Source organism: Oncorhynchus clarkii, chromosome 16, assembly GCF_045791955.1.
Source record: "Oncorhynchus clarkii lewisi isolate Uvic-CL-2024 chromosome 16, UVic_Ocla_1.0, whole genome shotgun sequence".
NCBI classification, from domain to species: domain Eukaryota; kingdom Metazoa; phylum Chordata; class Actinopteri; order Salmoniformes; family Salmonidae; genus Oncorhynchus; species Oncorhynchus clarkii.
In genome coordinates, this window is record NC_092162.1 from 47,743,472 (window position 1) to 47,763,889 (window position 20,418).

The 20,418-nt window shown below is 41.8% G+C and overlaps 2 protein-coding genes across 8 annotated transcripts in view; one reads left to right on the plus strand and one right to left on the minus strand.

The window, feature by feature from the left end:
- The first annotated feature begins 222 nt into the window (after window positions 1–222).
- LOC139368628 (specifically androgen-regulated gene protein-like) lies at window positions 223–13,818 on the plus strand. 4 transcript variants are annotated; one of them, XM_071107722.1, is made up of 4 exons: window positions 223–396; window positions 6,291–6,482; window positions 10,640–10,817; window positions 10,971–13,818. In XM_071107722.1, exons 2-4 carry the CDS (start codon window positions 6,378–6,380, stop codon window positions 12,569–12,571), a joined length of 1,884 nt encoding a protein of 627 aa, XP_070963823.1. In that variant the 5' UTR covers window positions 223–396; window positions 6,291–6,377; the 3' UTR covers window positions 12,572–13,818. The 4 variants fall into 4 exon arrangements, with proteins under 4 accessions (XP_070963823.1, XP_070963824.1, XP_070963826.1 ...); XM_071107723.1 differs by having other exon boundaries at window positions 225–396; window positions 6,291–6,461; XM_071107725.1 differs by having other exon boundaries at window positions 266–396; window positions 6,291–6,600.
- A 1,593-nt stretch (window positions 13,819–15,411) lies between these two features.
- Window positions 15,412–20,418, minus strand: part of LOC139368619 (signal peptide, CUB and EGF-like domain-containing protein 3) — a 105,189-nt gene continuing 100,182 nt past the window's right edge. For 3 of the 4 annotated variants that reach the window (XM_071107707.1, XM_071107709.1, XM_071107711.1), the window contains 3 exons: window positions 18,900–19,052; window positions 18,710–18,789; window positions 15,412–18,565 (listed from right to left, as the gene is read on the minus strand). In XM_071107707.1, coding sequence (XP_070963808.1) covers window positions 18,413–18,565; window positions 18,710–18,789; window positions 18,900–19,052 — 386 coding nt within the window. In that variant the 3' untranslated portion in view covers window positions 15,412–18,412. The remainder of the gene's footprint in view (window positions 18,566–18,709; window positions 18,790–18,899; window positions 19,053–20,418) is intronic. The other variant, XM_071107710.1, reaches the window with a different exon arrangement.

The window sequence follows — 20,418 nt, forward strand, 5'->3', positions numbered from 1 at the left end:
AAATTATTTGTGCATAATATTCAAGTATGGATCCAGGTTCATTGAGAGTTAATAAGAAAATATTTATAACACCCGTATTGCCAGTATTACCCCTGTAATACAGTGTCATTATCCTGCTTGAAACGTTGGCTATTTCTCTGTTATCCCATTGGCTCTACCAAAGACACTGTAGATCAGATATGTGCTGATTGGACACAGTGGAATTAGGGGGCGGGACAAAGTGAGCCTGTCGCACTCACCTGAACTTCAACAAGACTGATTTGACAAGGCAGATAGGATAGTTGCACAGAAAACCGTAATTGTATTTAAATGACTGGATAATTTTGAAGATATAATGTTTCTTTGAGTGCAAAGTAACTTTGTGAAAAGGGAATAGTACTATTCTTCTGCTCTCAGGTGCGTTTCTCTTTTTATACTTGCATTGTCCTTTTTTAAGTATTTAGGCTCACCGAAACGTTCAAGATTTTATGCTTTCACGCATGAATTGACACAAGGCTGGAATCCTATGCGATGTGTAGATCATCCATAGTCTGTGAGGCTACACTATTCTTTGTAATGGTAACAATATTTTACTGAACAGTTTTTTTATATATATAATTATGACCAACGTTTGACTGTTGGTCCGCTGTGGATGTGTGTCGAATGCAGGTTAGCTTTGGACAGTCTTAATTTACATGAGTGTCATGCTGTCAGGGGCAAGGTTATTATAGTTTTGTGGTTTTATATTCGTTTTTACTTCTATTCATTTTAATATTTGTATTTGAAATCCAGTTTAGTTTCAGTTAGTTTTCAGATCCACTATAATAGTTTTTATTTAGTTAAAGTTTTATTTAAAAAAATATATATATATTTATAGTTTCAGTTTTAGTATTAGGGACAGAAAGAACTCTATGCCTGGGAGGCTAGGAACCAGTTTTGTGTTTTTAGGGATGTAACTCCTTGCCACTGTGGGTCAGTAATGCATAAGGGGATGGGTCAGGTCATAGTGTAGATTAGGTTTAAAGGTAGACTCAGTGAGCTGATGAGGATGCATGAAGTAAACCGTAGAAGTGGGTCAATTTCCACAACAAGGAACGTTGAAGCGCAAAGCTAAACTATTCAACTGTTTTGGTCCCATAGCTAGCTGGGTCATTCCTACAATGCATGCGGTTCCTTATTTTTTTTGCATTCTTTCAGAAAAAGTACATATATATTTGGGCATTTTTAAATGAGGTAAAATGTCTCTATTATTTAGCCTAACGGGTGGACATTTATGAGTGGGACATGCAGACTAATAACATGAAATAATTGATAAAACTGAGTGTTTATATTTAGCTTTGCACCATTGTTTTCCCACCAAATAAATGATGACACTTCCTGAATGTGGTGTCATTGTAGGACAAGGTTGTTTTCTTAAATGGAGAATTACAACAAACTAACGAAGGAAAGTGATATCAGTGACACACAGAAAATGTAATATAAAATAATCATAAATACAATTAAAAAACGTATTATTGAGAGAGAATTTAACTAGGACTATACATTTGTATTATTTTATGGCTTATATTTCTTGTGTGGAAAAAAACAGGCTACATCCACTGAAGAAAAGTGTTCAAAATGTATAAAATTCAATTTCAAGAACCATATTTTTGTGTTTTTAAGGTAAAGGACACCTGACCTTATATTTAAAGCCATTTGGAATCCACATTTTACACTAAATGAGAAGTGATATTTCCTGGGGACAGAAAAGGCAGCGCATTGTAGGAATGACCCAGCTACCATGTTGTTGCAGCGTGAAGCACACCCGTACACATGCGCAGATACTCTGTGTCACTGTCTGAGAGCAAAGTCTTGCATCATGCTCATCTCGATGGTCACCGCCTTTCAAAGTGTGTTGCATTCTGGAGATAAAAATTGTCTGACTTGCTCCAACATGTTGGTTAATGGAGTCAGACAGGTGTACCGTGGGAAGGTTTTCCCATGAGAGATGATTGACTCATGATTTAACATCATTATCACTGTTATGTGGTATGGTGACAACCAAAGGGTGTGCTCTAATGTGAGCTATAGGTTAGTAATATGTGTCAATGCATACCTGAGATTTCAATGTTTGCCAATTCACAAAGCCACTCCCAAAGCCGGCCCAACATTGACATTATAATGGTGCAGGTGCAAACTGACTCAGTACCAAGCTAAACATTCATGCATGTTATCTGTGTAGGTTGGGAGTTGCACAACATGTTGTGAATGTCGGTTTATTTACTGTAAATGATTAACTAGTTCTTGCTCTGCCTGTCCTTCATGTTACAGGACACATATTGCCTTTTTTATCGACACAGTAAGATCATTGTCACTCATTGAAATGGAATCCAAGGCAATCCCCATCCTGAATCCTGCATCTTTCAACGGTTCATAGTGCATGGAAGGGCAAGCCAGACAGTGGACACCAGTGCTACCCCTTTTCGTTAACAATGCACCTGATAGGCTCTCTCCATATTTCCCCTTCTGCTTTGTAATTTACCTGAAATGCACAGAGGTACATCATCGCATAGGGCGCCAGCCAGGGTGCTTAGTTCAATGACAAACCATGTTTTCTAGGAAGTAGGCAAAGTGACATTCCTAGGTGTATTACATGTGGTGGGTGTAGTGAGTATAAGCTGCTGTCTCCCACTACCGCCCTGTAGGTGTGTAGGGAGGTGCTGGGACATTCTCTTTCACTCTGTTGCTCATACTATTATGTCCTCACGGGAGGGGCAGGCAGAAGACCTAATTATCAGCCTCTAGACTAACTGGGTGGGAGCCCTGGAATACTGTGTTAACCAACTAGAAAGCCCACTATCTGTTGTTGCCAACACCGTACTGTGTGCCCTATATTGATCCACATGTTTCTTAAGCTGCCGTTGTTTCATTGGGTGGGGTGATATTCTGTACAGAGTGCCAGGATATATTTGGCAATAGCTTAATATTAGTGTAATTAATATATTCTGTATTAATTGTCCCAATCCAAACCCCAAGGTAATTCAGCAGCATTGTGTGGCCTGTTGACGGATCTTCAGGGTTTTGGCGGAAATAACGCAGTGTAGCCTTCAATGGAAATTCACTATCATTACTGTTCCTTTCTGTTTCTGTATGTGTAATCAAATGGTAGATGGTGATAGATGATAGATGTCAATAAAACACACAGTTATATTGCCACGGACTCACCTGAAAGAGTTGAGTAACAGTATAGACTGTTAGGTCTATGTCTGGGCAAAATGAATGAAAACAATCTGAATAGTAACTGATGGTCAAATGTAATTTGATATTTTATGTTCTAATGAAATTGCTATTAAAAAAACCTTCATGCATTTTATATCAACACTAGTACATCTACAGTATTTTGACTACTGTAAAGCCTGGATGCCAACAGGTTGTTGGTGGCATGGCTTGACATGGGGTGATGGGATTCACACAGTGCCTCTTGATAAAGTTTATTAGGAGCTTAGGTACGTCTGTAGCCCGGATAAGAATCTTGTGCGGTTAAAGATCTTACACCTCTTTGCTCCAGGTGGAGCTTAAAGTCCACAACAAGACCACGCCGTATGCCTTGACGCTCCTTTGCACTTTAAAGATATACAGTGCATTCGGAAAGTAATCAGACCCCTTGACTTTTTTGTTGTTACAGCCTTATTCTAAAATGGATTAAATATATTTTTTCCTCAGCAGTCTACACACAATATCACGTAATGTAAAAGCAAAAACTGTTTTTTAGATTTAAAAAAAAAATGTATTAAAAATAAAAATTCTCATATCACATTTACCCTTTACTCAGTGCTTTGTTGAAGCACCTTTGGCAGAGATTGCAGCCTCGAGTCTTTTTGGGTATGACACTACAAGCTTGGCATACTTGTATTTGGGGAGTTCCTCCCATTGTTCTTTGCAGATCCTCTCAAGCTCTGTCAGGTTGGATGGGGAGCATCGCAGCACAGCTATTTTCAGGTCTCTCCAGAGATGTTCGATCGGGTTCAAGCCCGGGCTCTGGCTGGGCCACTCAAGGAAATTCAGAGACTTGTCCCAAAGCCACTCCTGCCTTGTCTTGGCTGTGTGCTTAGGGTCGTTGTCTTGTTGGAAGGTGATACTTCGCCCCAGTCTGAGGTCCTGAGTGCTCTGGAGCAGGTTTTCATCAACGATCTCGCTGTACTTTGCTCCGTTCATCTTTCCCTAGATCCTGACTAGTCTCCTAGTCCTTGCCACTGAAAAACATCCCCACAGCATGATGCTGCCACCACCATGCCAGGGATGGTGCCAGGTTTCTTCCAGACGTGACGCTTGGCATTCAGGCTAAAGAGTTACATTTTGGTTTCATCAGACCAGAGAATCTTGTTTCTCGTGGTCTGAGAATCCTTTAGGTGCCTTTTGGCAAACTCCAAGTGGGCTGTCATGTGCCTTTTACTGAAGTGTGACTTCCATCTGGAACTCTGGAACAGAGAAACTCAGGAGCTCCGTCAGAGTGACCATCGGGTTCTTGGTCACCTCCCTGACCAAGGCCCTTCTCCCCCGATTGCTCAGTTTGGCTCAGGCGCACAGCTCTAGGAAGTGTCTTGGTGGTTCCATTTAAGAATGATGGAGGCCACTGTGTTCTTGGGGACCTTAAATGCTGCAGACATTTTTTGGTACCCATCCCCAGATCTGTGCCTCATCACAGTCCTGTCTCCGAGCTCTACGGACAATTCCTTCGACCTCATGGCTTGGTTTTTGCTCTTGCATGCACTGTCAACTGTGGGACCTTATATATACAGGTGTGTGCCTTTCCAAATCATGCCCAATCAATTGCATTTACCAGAGGTGGACTCCAATCAAGTTGAAGAAACACCTCAAGGATGATCAATGGAAACAGGATGCACTTGAGCTCAATTTCGAGTCCCATAGGAAAGGATCTCAATTCTTATGTTGATAAGGTATTTATATATATATATTATGTGGTATTGTGTGTAGATTGATGCGGAAACATTTTTTACTTCATCCATTGTAGAATAAAGACTGTAATGAAACAAAATGTGGAAAAAGTCAAGGGGTCTGAATACTTCCCGAATGGCTCATATTAGCCTCTCCTTTTCTCACTGCTTGAGCTTTGGCCAGGGCATAGTTTGTGTATCCCTCTATTGGATAAGGGCACATAGATGCTAAATAGAGAGACAGTATGCATACTATTGTCACTCCTGTACACAGATATACAGTACTTTCTTAGAGATGTCAAATAAAATGTGATTTGTTCGTAAACAACAGGTGTAGATCAACAGTGAAATGCTTACTTTACGGACCCTTACCAACAATGCAGAGTGAAAAATAGTAGAAAGATAATAACACGTGGAATAAATACACAATGAGTAACGATAGTTTGGCTATATACATGGGGTACCAGTACTGAGTCGATGTTCAGGGGTACAAGGTAATTGAGGTAGATATGTACAAATAGGTAGGGATAAAGTGACTAGGCAATAGGATAGATAATAAGTGTGTGATGAGTCAAAAGAGTTGGTACAAAGGGGGGTCAATGCAGATAGTCCGGATAGGTATTTGGTTAGCTATTTAGCGGTCTTATGGCTTGGGGGTAGAAGCTGTTCAAGGTCCTGTTGGTTCCAGACTTGGTGCATCGGTACCCCATGCTGTGCGGTAGCAGAGAGAACAGTCTATGACTTAGATGACTGAAGTTTTTGACCATTTTTAGGGCCTTCCTCTGACACAGCCTGGCATAGAGGTCCTGGATGGCAGGGAGCTCAGCCCCAGTGATGTACTGGATCGTACGCACTACCCTCTGTAGCGCCTTGTTGGATGCCAACCAGTTGCCATACCAAGTGGTGATGCAGCCAGTCAAGATGCTCTCAATGGTGCAGCTGTAGAAATTTTTGAGGATCTAAGGGCCCATGCCAAATCTTTTCAGCCTCCTGAAGGGGAAGAGGTGTTGTCGTGCCTTCTTCACGACTGTGTTGGTTGTGTTGGTGTGTGGACCATGATAATTATTCAGTGATGTGGACACCGAGATACTTTAGTTCTCGACCCGCTCCACTACAGCCCCGTTGATGTGAATGGGGGCGTGCTCCTTTGTCTTGCTTTACCATGATATCACTGATCAAACTTTGTCACTGCTAAAAAAGGCCTGGCTTAAAAGCAATAGTATGAGTATATAACATTTCCTAATCTTTAACCACACGGGCTGTAATAGAGAAATGCCACAATTTACACAAGGGAAGCTCTGTAGGATGGATCGTCATGATGATGTAATGATTTTTGCCTCAAGCGTTAATACTTATTTCCTTTATTTTTTCCCCCAGTTACTTCCCCATCTGGACCCATCTGTGACTTCCAGCCAATTAGCAGAGGCCCCCTGAAGCCCTGGCTCCTCCCGCTGTCCCTGTGCCATGGCGAAGAGTGACACGTGGCCGGGCGGCGTTGCCATGGAATCCTTGATCAATATGGACAGCGCTGGGAGCTATGACAGTGTGGTCAGCATGAACTCTGGCTTTGTGCGTGCAGAAGCTATTTCCTCCTTTACCCTAAACCACTAACCAGGAGAATAGCTGAGACTCTGATTTCACCGGTTTATGTTTTATTTTGTTTATGTGCTGCTCTGCTGCCATTGTGGTAAACATTTTGGAATTGATCTAGCTAGATGCAACATGTCAAAAAATGAAAGGGTGCCTTTCTCGTTCCCGTCTTGGATTTGATTTATTGACAATGAATTTACATGTTTATATACAGTAGTACAACTGTCTCCCAATGCTAAGAGTCAGTGGGCTAGTGGGCTTGTTCATGTTGTGGGTGAGAGATTCAGATGTTTGTTTAGAGAGGGGCCTTTGAGAGGTTCCACAGAATGAGAGAGAAATGAGAGAGAGCGACTGCTTTGAGGACCCAGTCTGTTCATTTCAGAGCTGTTCAGCGGCCCCTCACTAAAATCCACTGCAATACATTCCTCTGGCAGTGCAGTATAGGATGAAAGCTAAAAGCTAGCCGGGAGGAGTACTGAGGTCATTTCTAATTCCCTCCCTGCTGTGTGAAAGGTAAACGTAACTTTGATCCGCTCTGTGTCTACAGTCTCTCTGGGCTTCAATGTGCTGTTCAGCCTACATTAGCTGAGAGAAACAGAGAGACTGACTATTAAGGACTGAAAACTAAGCCAAAAGAGTTTGAAGGCCTTACCTAACGTTATACAAGGATATATTGTTCACAGACATACCTCCCAGCTAGCATATTTGGCTCCTTGGAAGTTGTGGAAATGTATATTTTTAGTTTCACATTGGTTGTGGGAACGAAGCCATACGTTTCCTGACTGGTAAAACTGAATGTTTTTTTAAACGTTGTGAGAACAGAAGTTATAGGTTATTTGAAGGTTTATTAATAACTTCCTTAAAACTTTAATTGAATGTTTTAATAACACTGCTAACTTAAAAGCGCAGATGGAAATGTATTTCCTTAATCATACAAACACATGTATTTTTTATTGTGACACGGTATCGGTGAGATTCAAACCTATAATCTTCTGTTTTCTATCCATGGAATGAATCCGCTGCGCCACCAGGATGGCGCTAGCATGCTAAGTTTTTTTTACGCATACAAGCTGTTCATTTTAGTTTACTGAAACACACCCCATTTCAAAGGAAATAAGCACTCATTAAGATCAAGAGTTGCCAATTAGTGGGCATGGCCAACACACCTGAACACACTTAACATGACTGAGGATAGAGAGAGTTTTGTTGATGCTGAGAATGGAATGTAGATGTACCAGTCAAAAGTTTGGACACAACTACTCATTCCAGGCTTTTGCTTTATTTTTACTATTTTATACATTGTAGAATAATAGTGAAGACATCAAAACTATGAAATAACACATATGGAATCATGTAGTAACCAAAAATATGTTAAACAAGAGACTGCCTTGATGACAGTTTTGCACACTCTTGGCATTCTTTCAAACAGCTTCATGAGGTAGTCACCTGGAATGTATTTCAATTAACAGGTGTGCCTTGTTAAAAGTTAATTTGTGGAATTTCTTTCCTTCTTATTGCGTTTGAGCCAATCAGTTGTGTTGTGACAAGGTAGGGGGTGGTATACAAAAGATATCCCTGTTTGGTAAAATAATAAGTAAATATTATGGAAAGAACAGCTCAAATAAGCAAAGAGAAACAACAGTCCATCATTACTTTAAGACATGAAGGTCAGTGAATCCGGAAAATTCAAAGAACTTTGAAAGTTTTTTCAATTACAGTCGCAAAAACCATCAAGCGCTATGATGAAACTGGCTCTCATGAAGACCGTCAAAGGAATGGAAGACCCAGAGTTACCTCTTCTGCAGAGGATAAGTTCATTAGAGTTAACTGGCTCTCATGAGGACCGCCACAGGAAAAGAAGACCCAGAGTTACCTCTGCTGCAGAGGATAAGTTCATTAGAGTTAGCTGGCTCTCATGAGGACCGCCACAGGAAAAGAAGACCCAGAGTTACCTCTTGCAGAGGATAAGTTCATTAGAGTTACCAGCCTCAGAAATTGCAGCCCAAATAAATGCTTCACAGAGTCCAAGTAACAGACACATCTCAATATCAACTGTTCAGAGGAGACTGCATGAATCAGGCCTTCACGGTCGAAATGCTGCAAAGAAACCACTTCTAAAGGACACCAATAAGAAGAGACCTGCTTGTGCCAAGAAACACAAGCAATGGACATTAGACCGGTGGAAATCTGTCCTTTAGCCTGATGAGTCCAAATTTGAGATTTTTGGTTCCAACCGCCGTGTCTTTGTGAGACACAGAGTAGGTGAATGGATGATCTCTGCATGGAGGAGGAGGTGTGATGGTGTGGGGGTGCTTCGCTGGTGACACTGTCATTGATTTATTTAGAATTCAAGGCACACTTAACCAGCATGGCTACCACAGCATTCTGCAGCGATACGCCATCCCATCTGGTTTGTGCTTAGTGGGACTATCATTTGTTTTTCAACAGGACAATGACCCAACACACCAGGCTGTGTAAGGGCTATTTTACCAAGAAGGAGAGCGATGAAGTGCTGCATCAGATGACCTGGCCTCCACAATCACTCGACTTCAACCCAATTGAGATGGTTTGGGATGAGTTGGACTGCAGAGTGAAGGGAAAAGCAGTGCTCAGCATATGTGGGAACTCTTTCAAGACTGTTGGAAAAGCATTCCAGGTGAAGCTGGTTGAGAGAATGCCAGGCGTGTGCAAAGCTGTCATCAAGGCAAAGGGTGGGTGACTACTTTGAAAAATCTCAAATATAAAATATATTTGGATTTGTTTAGCTCTTTTTTGGTTACTACATGATTAAATTCATGTTATTTCACAATGTTGATGTCTTCACTATTATTCTACAATGTAGAAAATAGTAAAAATAAATAAAAACCTTTGAATGAATAGGTGTGTCCAAACTTTTGACGGGTACTGTATATGTTTTAAAATAATATTTTTAGAACGTTCTTTGAACATTACTAAAGTTTTCTTGTTTTTTTATTTAAAGTTTTTTGTTAATGTTCTCGGAACAATTTGAGAACATGACTTTAAATAAATCCATGAGGAAACCTGTAGGAAAAGTTAGTCTGAAGGACTCAAATTCCCACAGAAGAACGTTGGTTCTTAACCTTCTTGGAACAATTTGAGAACATTACTTTAAATAGAACCATGAGGAAACCTGTAACAAACGTTATGCTGAAATACTGAAATTCCCACAGAAGAACGTTGTTTCTTAACATTTTCTAAACTCTTTGAGAACATTCCCAACATCAAACCAGTTGGAGAACGTTTCTAGAAGATTTTTACCCCCTTTTCTCCCCAATTTCGTGGTATCCAATTGTTAGTAGTTACTATCTTGTCTCATCGCTACAACTCCCGTACAGGCTCGGGAGAGACGAAGGCCGAAAGCCATGCGTCCTCTGAAACACAACCCAACGAAGCCGTAACACACATCCAACCCGGAAGCCAGCCGCACCAATGTGTCGGAGGAAACACAGTGCACCTGGCGACCTGGTTAGCGTGCACTACGCCCGGCCCGCCACAGGAGTCTCTAGTATGCGATGAGACAAGGATATCCCTACCTGCCACACCCTCCCTAACCCGGACGATGCTAGGACAATTGTGCGTCGCCCCACAAACCTCCCGGTCGCGGCCGGCTGCGACAGAGCCTGGCGCGAACCCAGAGTCTCTGGTGGCACAGCTAGCACTGCGATGCAGTGCCCTAGACCACTGCTCCACCCGGGAGGCCCATGTAACCATATTCTAACATTTAGCAAAAGTTATGTTAAAGTAATGAAATACCAAGAACATATGTTTGTTTTTGTTAAGTTCCTTAAATGTGCTGAGAATGTTCCAAAACCAAGCAACTATGCTGCACCATTCCCATAATTTGTGGGAAGGTTTTATGCAAAATAACCATAGAACAACCATGCTCCCACCAAGCTCTAATAAACACATCGTTCTCAGAACATGTGCTAGCTGGGCTGGCATACAGTTCTACATACAGTAGTTATGTAATCTTGATTAAAGGTTAGCAATTAATTGCATTGTTATTTTATTCTGAATCTGTTCGTACTCTACATTTCTAGTTTGTCTATGTTTACGGGTTTCCTATTTTTGTTGTCTTTGTGTTTGTGTCCTCTTTGTGTGTGTGTGTGAGGCAGAGTGATGACAGTCTGGACTACCTCTCTGTTGAGGAGCGGGCGTGCCTCATGTTTCTGGAGTCCACCATTGAGTCCCTCGAGATGGAGGAGGACAGTGGCCTGTCCAATGATGAACCAGACCCCAGCAGCCTGGCAGCCGAACATAACCACCTCTCTATGGGACAGACTAGACTGGAGGGTGAGTACGACTAAAAATAGTTTAATCAGGATTTTCCCATGCAGGACACAAAAAAATGTGTCCAGGTTTTAGGTCAGGATTGTGCGAGCCAGTTTAGCAACCTGTGAGAATTTGATAGTAAAATAATTCCTGCTGTTTCTGCCTGTCTTCTAGATGTATCAAAACTCCAGCATGACGACTCAGGAAGAGATCGGAAGTCCTATCTGAACTGCCGAGTGCCTACACCACTTCTTCTGGCAAATGGCCTTGCCAGTATACAACTCAAAGTCACAGGGGCAACCACTCATCCCAGTGTCCCAACTGCAGCAATTGTGCCCAAAGCCCCATTAGTAGAAACCCAGCCCAGTACCCCAGGGGCAGTCGCTGATCTGAAACCCCAAAAGGTAATCACTGAACCCACGGTCCCAGAAGTAGTCACAGACCCTAAAGCTCCAAAGATAGCAACTGTGCCCAAGACCTCAGAGTTGTCTTCTGACATCAAAGCTCCTGGGTTGGTCACTATCACAAAAGTTCCGGTGCTGTCCACTGAATTTAAAACCCCCAAAACAACCCTTTCATTAGCCACGTCAGATTTACCCACAGATGATTCTGTGGACAACATGCCTAAAGGAGTCTCTGTAGACAGCAAGCCTGCGAAGTGCAACACTAAGGTTCCATCTGAGCTGGATCTGAAGCTGATTCCCCCTCCCTCAGACTTCAGGGATGATGAGCTAGAGGAAGAGAGTGATCCTCCAGTGCCTGCAGAACTCAGAGGTCCTCTGACCTACAATGAGCTGGAGCAACTACGCAGGCAGGTCTCTATGAAGAGAGCTGCACCAGCCTCCCCTGGAGCCCAAGAGGCACCACCTTCTAAACCCTGTGTTGATCTGCCTGTCAGTACCCAAGCACTACCCTCCCCCTCAGATGTCCTACCCACCCCTATTCCTGAGGCCCTGGAACCAAAGAGCCGACCTGCTGTGGCCCCTAAGCCCAAGAGGCTTCCCTCCAACATTATCCTGAAGTCTCACAAGTTAGACAGTCACCCAAGCCCCTCGCCCATTGACAGGTCAATGATTGACCCCCAGAAGGTGCGCAGGGAGGCCCTACGGAAGCTTGGGCTCCTGAAGACTGAGGATGGAGACTCAGGCCCTGTTGTTTCATCCAAATCCAGGAAGTCATGGGCATCCCCTCCTTCTCACAGCCTGGTTACCACCCAGACCAAAGCCCCAGCCAAAATCCCTACCCCAGCTCCAGTCCCAGCCATCACCCTTACCCCAGTTCCTGCCCCAGCACTAACTCCAGCACTAGTCCCAGCCCCAGTTTCAGCAACTATCCCAGCCCCTCCCACTACTCCAGCCCCAGTCCCAGCCCAATTCAGTGACAATGCCAAAACTCTGCCCCCACCTGCTGCACTTCCTTCACCACCCAAGCATATTCCCCCTCCCATAGGGGTCAAATCAGCGACTCTGGAGCGCTCCGGCAAGGGCCTGAGCAGCTACATGGCCAGTAATGCCTCCCTCAGGGCCAACCAAGGTCCCAAAGTCGCACTGTCCCCTGGCAACCTGCGCAACTCTAGACCCCGCCCTGCCTCCCTAGGAACTGGGAAAGACTTTGTGAATGTTCAGGGTGAGGCCTCCCACCCCCAGCCAGTTCATGGGGAGTCCCATAACAAGCTGCCCCGCTCCCATGGCATCAGTGTGCTCATCTGCCCCAACAGCAAGAGTGGAGAGGACCGACGGGAGGCCCTGAAGAAGCTAGGACTACTGGGGGACTGAGGGCATGAAGAGGGGCAATGGAACTGCACCATTACAGAATCAATATGAGGGGTGAGGTCTGAGGAGGATGTTCTTAATATGGATTCCGTACAACTAAGCCATCCTCTAGTCTTTGGTCACGGGGACACTTACATTTATGGGAAGATTATTCTCCCCATAAAAATGCCTTCTTTGAAGCAATATGCAAGGAGCACTATTTGATTGATGGAGAATTACTTGGCTCTACAGACAGCTACAGTATATATTCATAGAGGGCAGTGTCTTTTTGCCTTACTGCACAGAAATGCCGTATGTACCCGAAGACTGCCTTTTAATGAATATCATGATTACAATATACTACTATGAGATAATACACTAACTACAGTATGCAGTACAGTAGGTAAATGAAAGGCTGTTTGTAAACCTCATTTGACATATTCAGTAATTTTCTAAATAAAATATAATAAACTCCACGAGGGATGTTGTTATGAAATTGTATGGCATCCTCTACACAATCTGTTTTCTAAAATGGGGAATAGACATGATGTTATTGTTACAGTTAAGGATGTGCCTTTATAACTTCTCTTTTCACGTAACCTTTGACAAGAATACTATCGTTTTAACCTCCTAAAGTTCCTCCCCTCAAAGTTATTGTTTTTTGGGGGGACCATGGCAACCAGTAAAAATGTTTTTGCTGAGTTGCAATTTGAATCTGACTCAATTAAAGGTGTCTAAAGACTTTGTTTGATGGAGTGATTGGCAGTTGTCAAGGAACCAAATTAAAAGGTAGAAAAATGGACTACTACATAGCGTACAGTATGTAGATAGAAGCTTCAGTCAGTCAGTGGCCAGTCAGTGATAGGAATCTGAAACATGGTTTTAGGTGTGATGCACATCACAACCCAACCCAGGTCTGTCAGTGGTGAGATGATTGAAATACTGTTTTTATAGTTGAGAGAGCGACTTCCTGATTGTTCCTAAGATTGTATCACCTCCTAAAATTATACCAGTTTGGGTTCATGTAGTTACTATTCATTGTATGTCAAAATTCATCACTCTCAAACTGTTAGCGTAGCATTTAGAATTGAAAGAGAAGGGAAAGGGGATGCCTAGTCAGTTGCGTAACTGAATGCATTCAACCGAAATGTGTCTTCCGCCTTTAACCCAACCCCAGAAGTGGCTCATTAAGTGTTACCCGTGGCAGGACTTTTTAAACCATGTCAACGTTTTGTTTTGTAAATAGAGAATAAACCTTGAAACTATCTTCATATGAACTCTTAAATTCATACAACACTTTTAACATGATGAGTATGGTATAGTGCTTTATAATATGAAATGGTTGGTCCAATGGATTTTGTTGTGAAAACAAAAGGTAAATCGCAGGTTACAGGTAGAATAACACATTGTTGATACAGTATGTGCCCTTCGAAGCAGAAGGATGTTATGTTATTTATCTGTCAGCTGCATTGGGCTCTGCCTACATATGACATTAGGAGCGTCATAGGCCCTGGTTTGTCATGTCAGCACGTACACTGTCAACAAATCGGTGTTACAACTGCAGTGTCAGTAGTTTCATCTGATGTGACAAAAAACTGGAGGAACCTTTCATTAACTCATATCAACCATTAACTCATATCAACTCATGTCAACCATTAACTCATATCAACCATTAACTCATATCAACTCATATCAACCATTAACTCATATCAACCATTAACACATATCAACCATTAACTCATATCAACTCATATCAACTCATATCAACCATTAACTCATATCAACTCATATCAACCATTAACTCATATCAACTCATATCAACCATTAACTCATATCAACTCATGTCAACCATTAACTCATATCAACCATTAACTCATATCAACTCATGTCAACCCTTAACTCATTTCAACTATTAACTCATATCAACTCATATCAACCATTAACTCATATCAACTCATGTCAACCATTAACTCATATCAACTCATATCAACCATTAACTCATATCAACTCATATCAACCATTAACTCATATCAGCCATTAACTAATATCAACTCATATCAACCATTAACTCATATCAACCAGTTACTCATATCAACTCATGTCAACCATTAACTCATATCAACCATTAACTAATATCAACTCATATCAACCATTAACTCATATCAACTTATGTCAACCATTAACTCATATCAAGTCATACCAACCATTAACTCATATCAACCATTAACTCATATCAACTTATGTCAACCATTAACTCATATCAACTCATATCAACCATTAACTCATATTTTAAACATGGTTTACACACCCTTGTTAATAAGGGATACAAAATATATCTGCTCACCATAGCATTTTGACCATGAGAATTAGGGCTGGATTCAATCTGTAACACAGAAGTATCGCAGAAGATCCACGTTATAGCACGATTTAAATGTAAAGGCATTGTTCGCAGAGACTGCATTCACAGTAAATACTGCATATGTCATCTCAATCAGAAATTACCTTTACATTTTAATGCCGATTTTCTGCGATACGTATCGGATCCAGCCCTGAATGAAGTTCTACAGCATTGGATACAATCTCAGTACAATTTTGGATTAAATTGATGCCAGAAGGATTTTCTTGTCTATTTCCATCCCAATTTCAAGGGTCAGTCAGAAAGACCAGAACCCAAACACAGTACAGAAAATACTACCTGACACATGTTATGGATTGGTTTTAAGAAAGGGTTATTGTCTGAGATGTCCTCATAAACATCTTTAAGGCAAAGGGATACCTTAAGACATCAAATAATATTAGAAATTAAACTCAATTACAGTATGTTTATTTTGATAAGTGTTTTCATTTCACCTCTGTACATACTCTTTATTTTTTGACTTATTTTTTATTTTTTTTTGACAGTTGATAAAGTTACATGTACGTGTGCATCTTCATCTTTATGGGTTGAACACAGTGAATGAGCATTTTAAAGAACAAACGAGAGCTACAAGAAATGTAAGAACACCAATTCCATTCATTTAAAAAGACAATACAAAATCCAGACATTTTTACATGAGAAATAACAATTTTCAAGTGCAAATACCATTATCAACTCTATGATACATCATAGCAAACGCATGTTTAAAAAAAAAAATGCTACAAAACAGAAACATCTGACGTGTTCAGGTTGCAGGAACAGACGGAGGAAGATGAAAGAGGGAGGGAATGGTGAGTTGGGGTAGGTGGGAGCAGTGAGCGCTATTGACATCGAAATGCTTTAGAGAAAAAAAACTGGATGATATAAATAGTAATGGCAACTTAAGACAACCATAAATGTAGCTAGGCTTCTTTTTGGAAACATTCAACGGGATACAGATATGGCATTATGTGTGACTTGTATTAAACAGTTCCTCTGGTCTGCAAGGCTAGACCACTCTTGTCTTACAATTTAGCAATGTGGTCAAAATCCCTTTCCCTTATCCAGAAGCACATGTACACTATCTAAAGGTTGTGCACAGTAGCGTGTACTGTTTCCACGGTTTATTTTCTCTTTTATATACAACAAAAACTGAAAAACAACAAACCATCAGAGTTCTGCAAGGGAAATCCATATGATGTTTATGAGCAGTCATATTTGTCTTCAATGAGGGTTTGAGAGTGTTGAGGGGATTACTTGTTATCATTGTCATTAGCTTTTACATTGACAATGCAATTGTTAGCATTAATTCAATTGCAATATTATTGTATTGATCAACTATATTGGTATTTCAACATTATTGTAGTGGGATGCTGAACTTTATTCGCAACCCTAATGTCAGTCACAATTTTGTTTTAAGAAATACAAGAATATGTTCTCAATATGTGTTGGCAGATTAAAACATTGTTTTTTAGTATTTCTCTGGACACAATGGAGACTTAATTCATTGCACTTATACAACAAAGGTAGGACGACAGGCTCTAGATCTAGTGCACAAGATAATAACTTGGCCTGCCGTGCGGACAGTCTTTGGAAGAGCTGGTCGTATTGGGACAGAATCTGACATGGGCGTTTGGGAAGGAAGGGGGCTGGGGTGGGGTACTTGGATTAGGGAGAGGGTGAAGAGGACATGGGTGGAAAATAGTTTGGGGTCCTGCTCAAGATAATTAGGATTAAAAGGATTCAATCCCCGTCTAATTTATTTTCATTATTTACAAGATTGAAAGAAAAATTCTATAAAACGGGTTGGTAGGCCATGGATGAAGAGACAAATGTGATGTGACTATCATTTACATGAGGACAGGTGGTAGAATTATATTTATACTTCCGATGCATCTCTCTCAACTTTATTTTATATTAAAGCAGGGGTGTCAAACATACGGAACGGCCCGTGAGGAGGTCCAATGAGGCCCGCGGGTGGTTTGAGTAAAACAATAAAAACTTGAAAGTTAAAACGATTTCAAAATTCCCAAACCGATTGACAGCAAGGAAATATTTTTAAAAATTCAGTGCGGCCCTCCGGACCTTGTTGAAGACTGACGGCGGCCCCCGGAGCAAATTGAGTTTGACACCCCTGTATTAAAGCAATGGACTATTAGTGTGATGCGAGGTCAGAAAACACCAGAAAAGGGACTTGAGATTGAAGAATTAAAGTGACCTTTTTAAAAGAAGCAGCAAATGTATGTCCCTCAAAGACATTTCTCTGTGTCTCTCTCACAGTCGTGTCCCTCAAAGACATTTCCCTGTGTCTCTCTCACAGAGTCGTGTCCCTCAAAGACATTTCTCTGTCTCTCTCTCACAGAGTCGTGTCCCTCAAAGACATTTCTCTGTCTCTCTCTCACAGAGTCGTGTCCAACAAAGACATTGTATCACAGAGGCGTGTCCCTTAATTAAGATGTCTCTCTGTCTCTCCCTCACCAGTCATGGTCCACAGAGACATAGAGACATTTCTCTGTCTCTCTCCTGTGGCTTTCACAAATCTAGTTTTCTATTTATTTTCCAAAATGTCCATCACGTTCTGGAAAAAATGATAAACTACCTTGTATACGCTTTGTTAAGTTAACTTGGATATAGAATAACAGAAAATGTCTGAACATAGGTAACAGACAGTTATACAATCTGGACAGAAGAGATAAACATAGAATAACTGTTTTAACAGTAATACCTTAACAAGAAGTTGCTCTAAGAGCTCAAATATAGTAAGGCTTTGAATGTTGTGGAATGTAACTATGACAGGAAACTGACAGGTCCTTCTTCTTGAGGATTGTTCATGGAGGATATAGATCTACAAAAGGTTATACATTTATCGAAACAGACTCGTCCTGGAATGGATTGAGCTGAAGCTGGAACTCAAGTGAAAGACTATTTATTAAAGCACATTTACGATAACTCAGTTCCAGCTCTAAACACACGTGACAAACATATTACCCTTGTAACATCCTTCTTCTTGTCTGACATAAATGCCACTACCGTTGTCCATTTTGTCAACACAGACTTAACATGCGTCATCTGAAATACGCACACATCCTTCGCATTGGGGATTGCTGTGAAAATGACATACAAGGTCATATATGCTAATAGAAACAGCAAAAAAAACTAAGACACCAACATATTGTAGTGGTGATAAATATTCAGAAAGACAGCCTGTACTGTACTTTGACTCAAGTTGGTTGACTTCATGGACTGCATGGTTTTGGAGGAAATGAAATGGCTTAAAACCAAACAGATGAAGAAGATCAACATGTGGGACTGCATAGTGAAGTGTGTCGTCAAAGCCTCTACAGTATGAAAAAATAGAAGAAAAAAATAGTTATTTTGGTCAACTTGTTTAAAGTCCTGTGAGAGTTCTGTGTTTGGCCTGTAAGAGGGGGCGGGATCTGGTGCTTTAGGGGGCGGGCTTGGTGTGGCAACTACTTATATGGACGCAAGAAGCCGGAGACTTTGCTGCTTATGAGGCGTATGAACGAGCGCGGCAGCATCTCGTTGGACTCCCGAGTGGTGTACTTGAAGTAGTTGTTTGGGTGGGCCAGCACGTCGAAGAGAGTTTTAATCAGCTTTTTATCCTGTTGGAAAGAAGACAACAACACAGCACACTTATACAATTATATGACAAGTATACAATTATTTATTCAGGAAACACCTGGCTTAAACATGAACATGACCCACTAAGGGATGTAATAGTCTGTATCTTAGCAGCAGGCACTAACCTTTAGGATTTCTTGATGGTTTTCAGAGGCATAGAGTCTTCCATCCCTGACAATGTCCTCTACAAGCTGTTCATAATCCTCTGTAAATACACAAAAAAACATGATAAATTAAACACCAAACATCTCAGAATTCGAGGACTTACCCACTCTGTTTTATCATTGAGAGTTCATGTGATGGGTGAGAGTTTACCATCGTAGGTGACATAGGGGATCTGGAAGCCTCGGGCACTGTTAGCCTCGTTGGACTTGAAGTTAATCCAGAGTCTGCGGGAGCGGGCGGTGAAGGCAATGGGTCGCTCGTACGTCTGACATGTCTCATAGGTGGTGATGGACGTGGCCGACCCTGGAAGAACGGACATGAAAAACGGAAGATTGACTGAATACTCTTAACTTGGCATATTGGATTGGATTGGCGCCGACAGAGATGGCCGCCTCGCTTCGTGTTCATAGGAAACTATGCAGTTTTTTGTTTACGTGTTATTTCTTACATTAGTACCCCATGTCATCTTAGGTTTCATTACATACAGTCGAGAAGAACTACTGAATATAAGATCAGCGTCAACTCACCATCAGTACGACCAAGAATATGATTTTCGCGAAGCGGATTCTGTGTTCTGCCTTTCAACCAGGACAACGGAATGGATCCCAGCCGGCGACCCAAAAAAACGACTCCGTAAAAGAGGGAAGGCGGTCTTCTGGTCAGACTCCGGAGACGGGCACATCGTGCACCACTACCTAGGATTCTTCTCGCCAATGTCCAGTCTCTTGACAACAAGGTTGATGAAATCCGAGCAAGGGTAGCATTCCAGAGGGACATCAGAGACTGTAACGTTCTTTGCTTCACGGAAACATGGCTCACTGGAGAGACGCTATCGGAGGCGGTGCAGCCAGCGGGTTTCTCCACGCATCGCGCCGACAGAAACAAACATCTTTCTGGTAAGAAGAGGGGCGGGGTCGTATGCCTTATGGCTAACGAGACGTGGTGTGATCACAGAAACATACAGGAACTCAAATCCTTCTGTTCACCTGATTTAGAATTCCTCACAATCAAATGTCGACCGCATTATCTACCAAGACAATTCTCTTCGATTATAATCACAGCCGTATATATTCCCCCCCAAGCAGACACATCGATGGCTCTGAACGAACTTTATTTGACTCTTTGCAAACTGGAATCCATACATCCTGAGGCTGCATTCATTATAGCTGGGGATTTTAACAAGGCTAGTCTGAAAACAAGACTCCCTAAATTGTATCAGCATATCGATTGCGCAACCAGTGCTGGAAAAACCTTGGATCATTGTTATTCTAACTTCCGCGACGCATATAAGGCCCTGCCCCGCCCTCCTTTCGGAAAAGCTGACCATGACTCCATTTTGCTGATCCCTGCCTACAGACAGAAACTAAAACAAGAAGCTCCCACGCTGAGGTCTGTCCAACGCTGGTCCGACCAAGCTGATTCCACACTCCAAGACTGCTTCCATCACGTGGACTGGGATATGTTTTGTATTGCGTCAGATAACAACATTGACGAATACGCTGATTCGGTGTGCGAGTTCATTAGAACGTGCGTTGAAGATGTCGTTCCCATAGCAACGATTAAAACATTCCCAAACCAGAAACCATGGATTGATGGCAGCATTCGCGTGAAACTGAAAGCGCGAACCAGTGCTTTTAATCAGGGCAAGGTGACTGGTAACATGACCGAA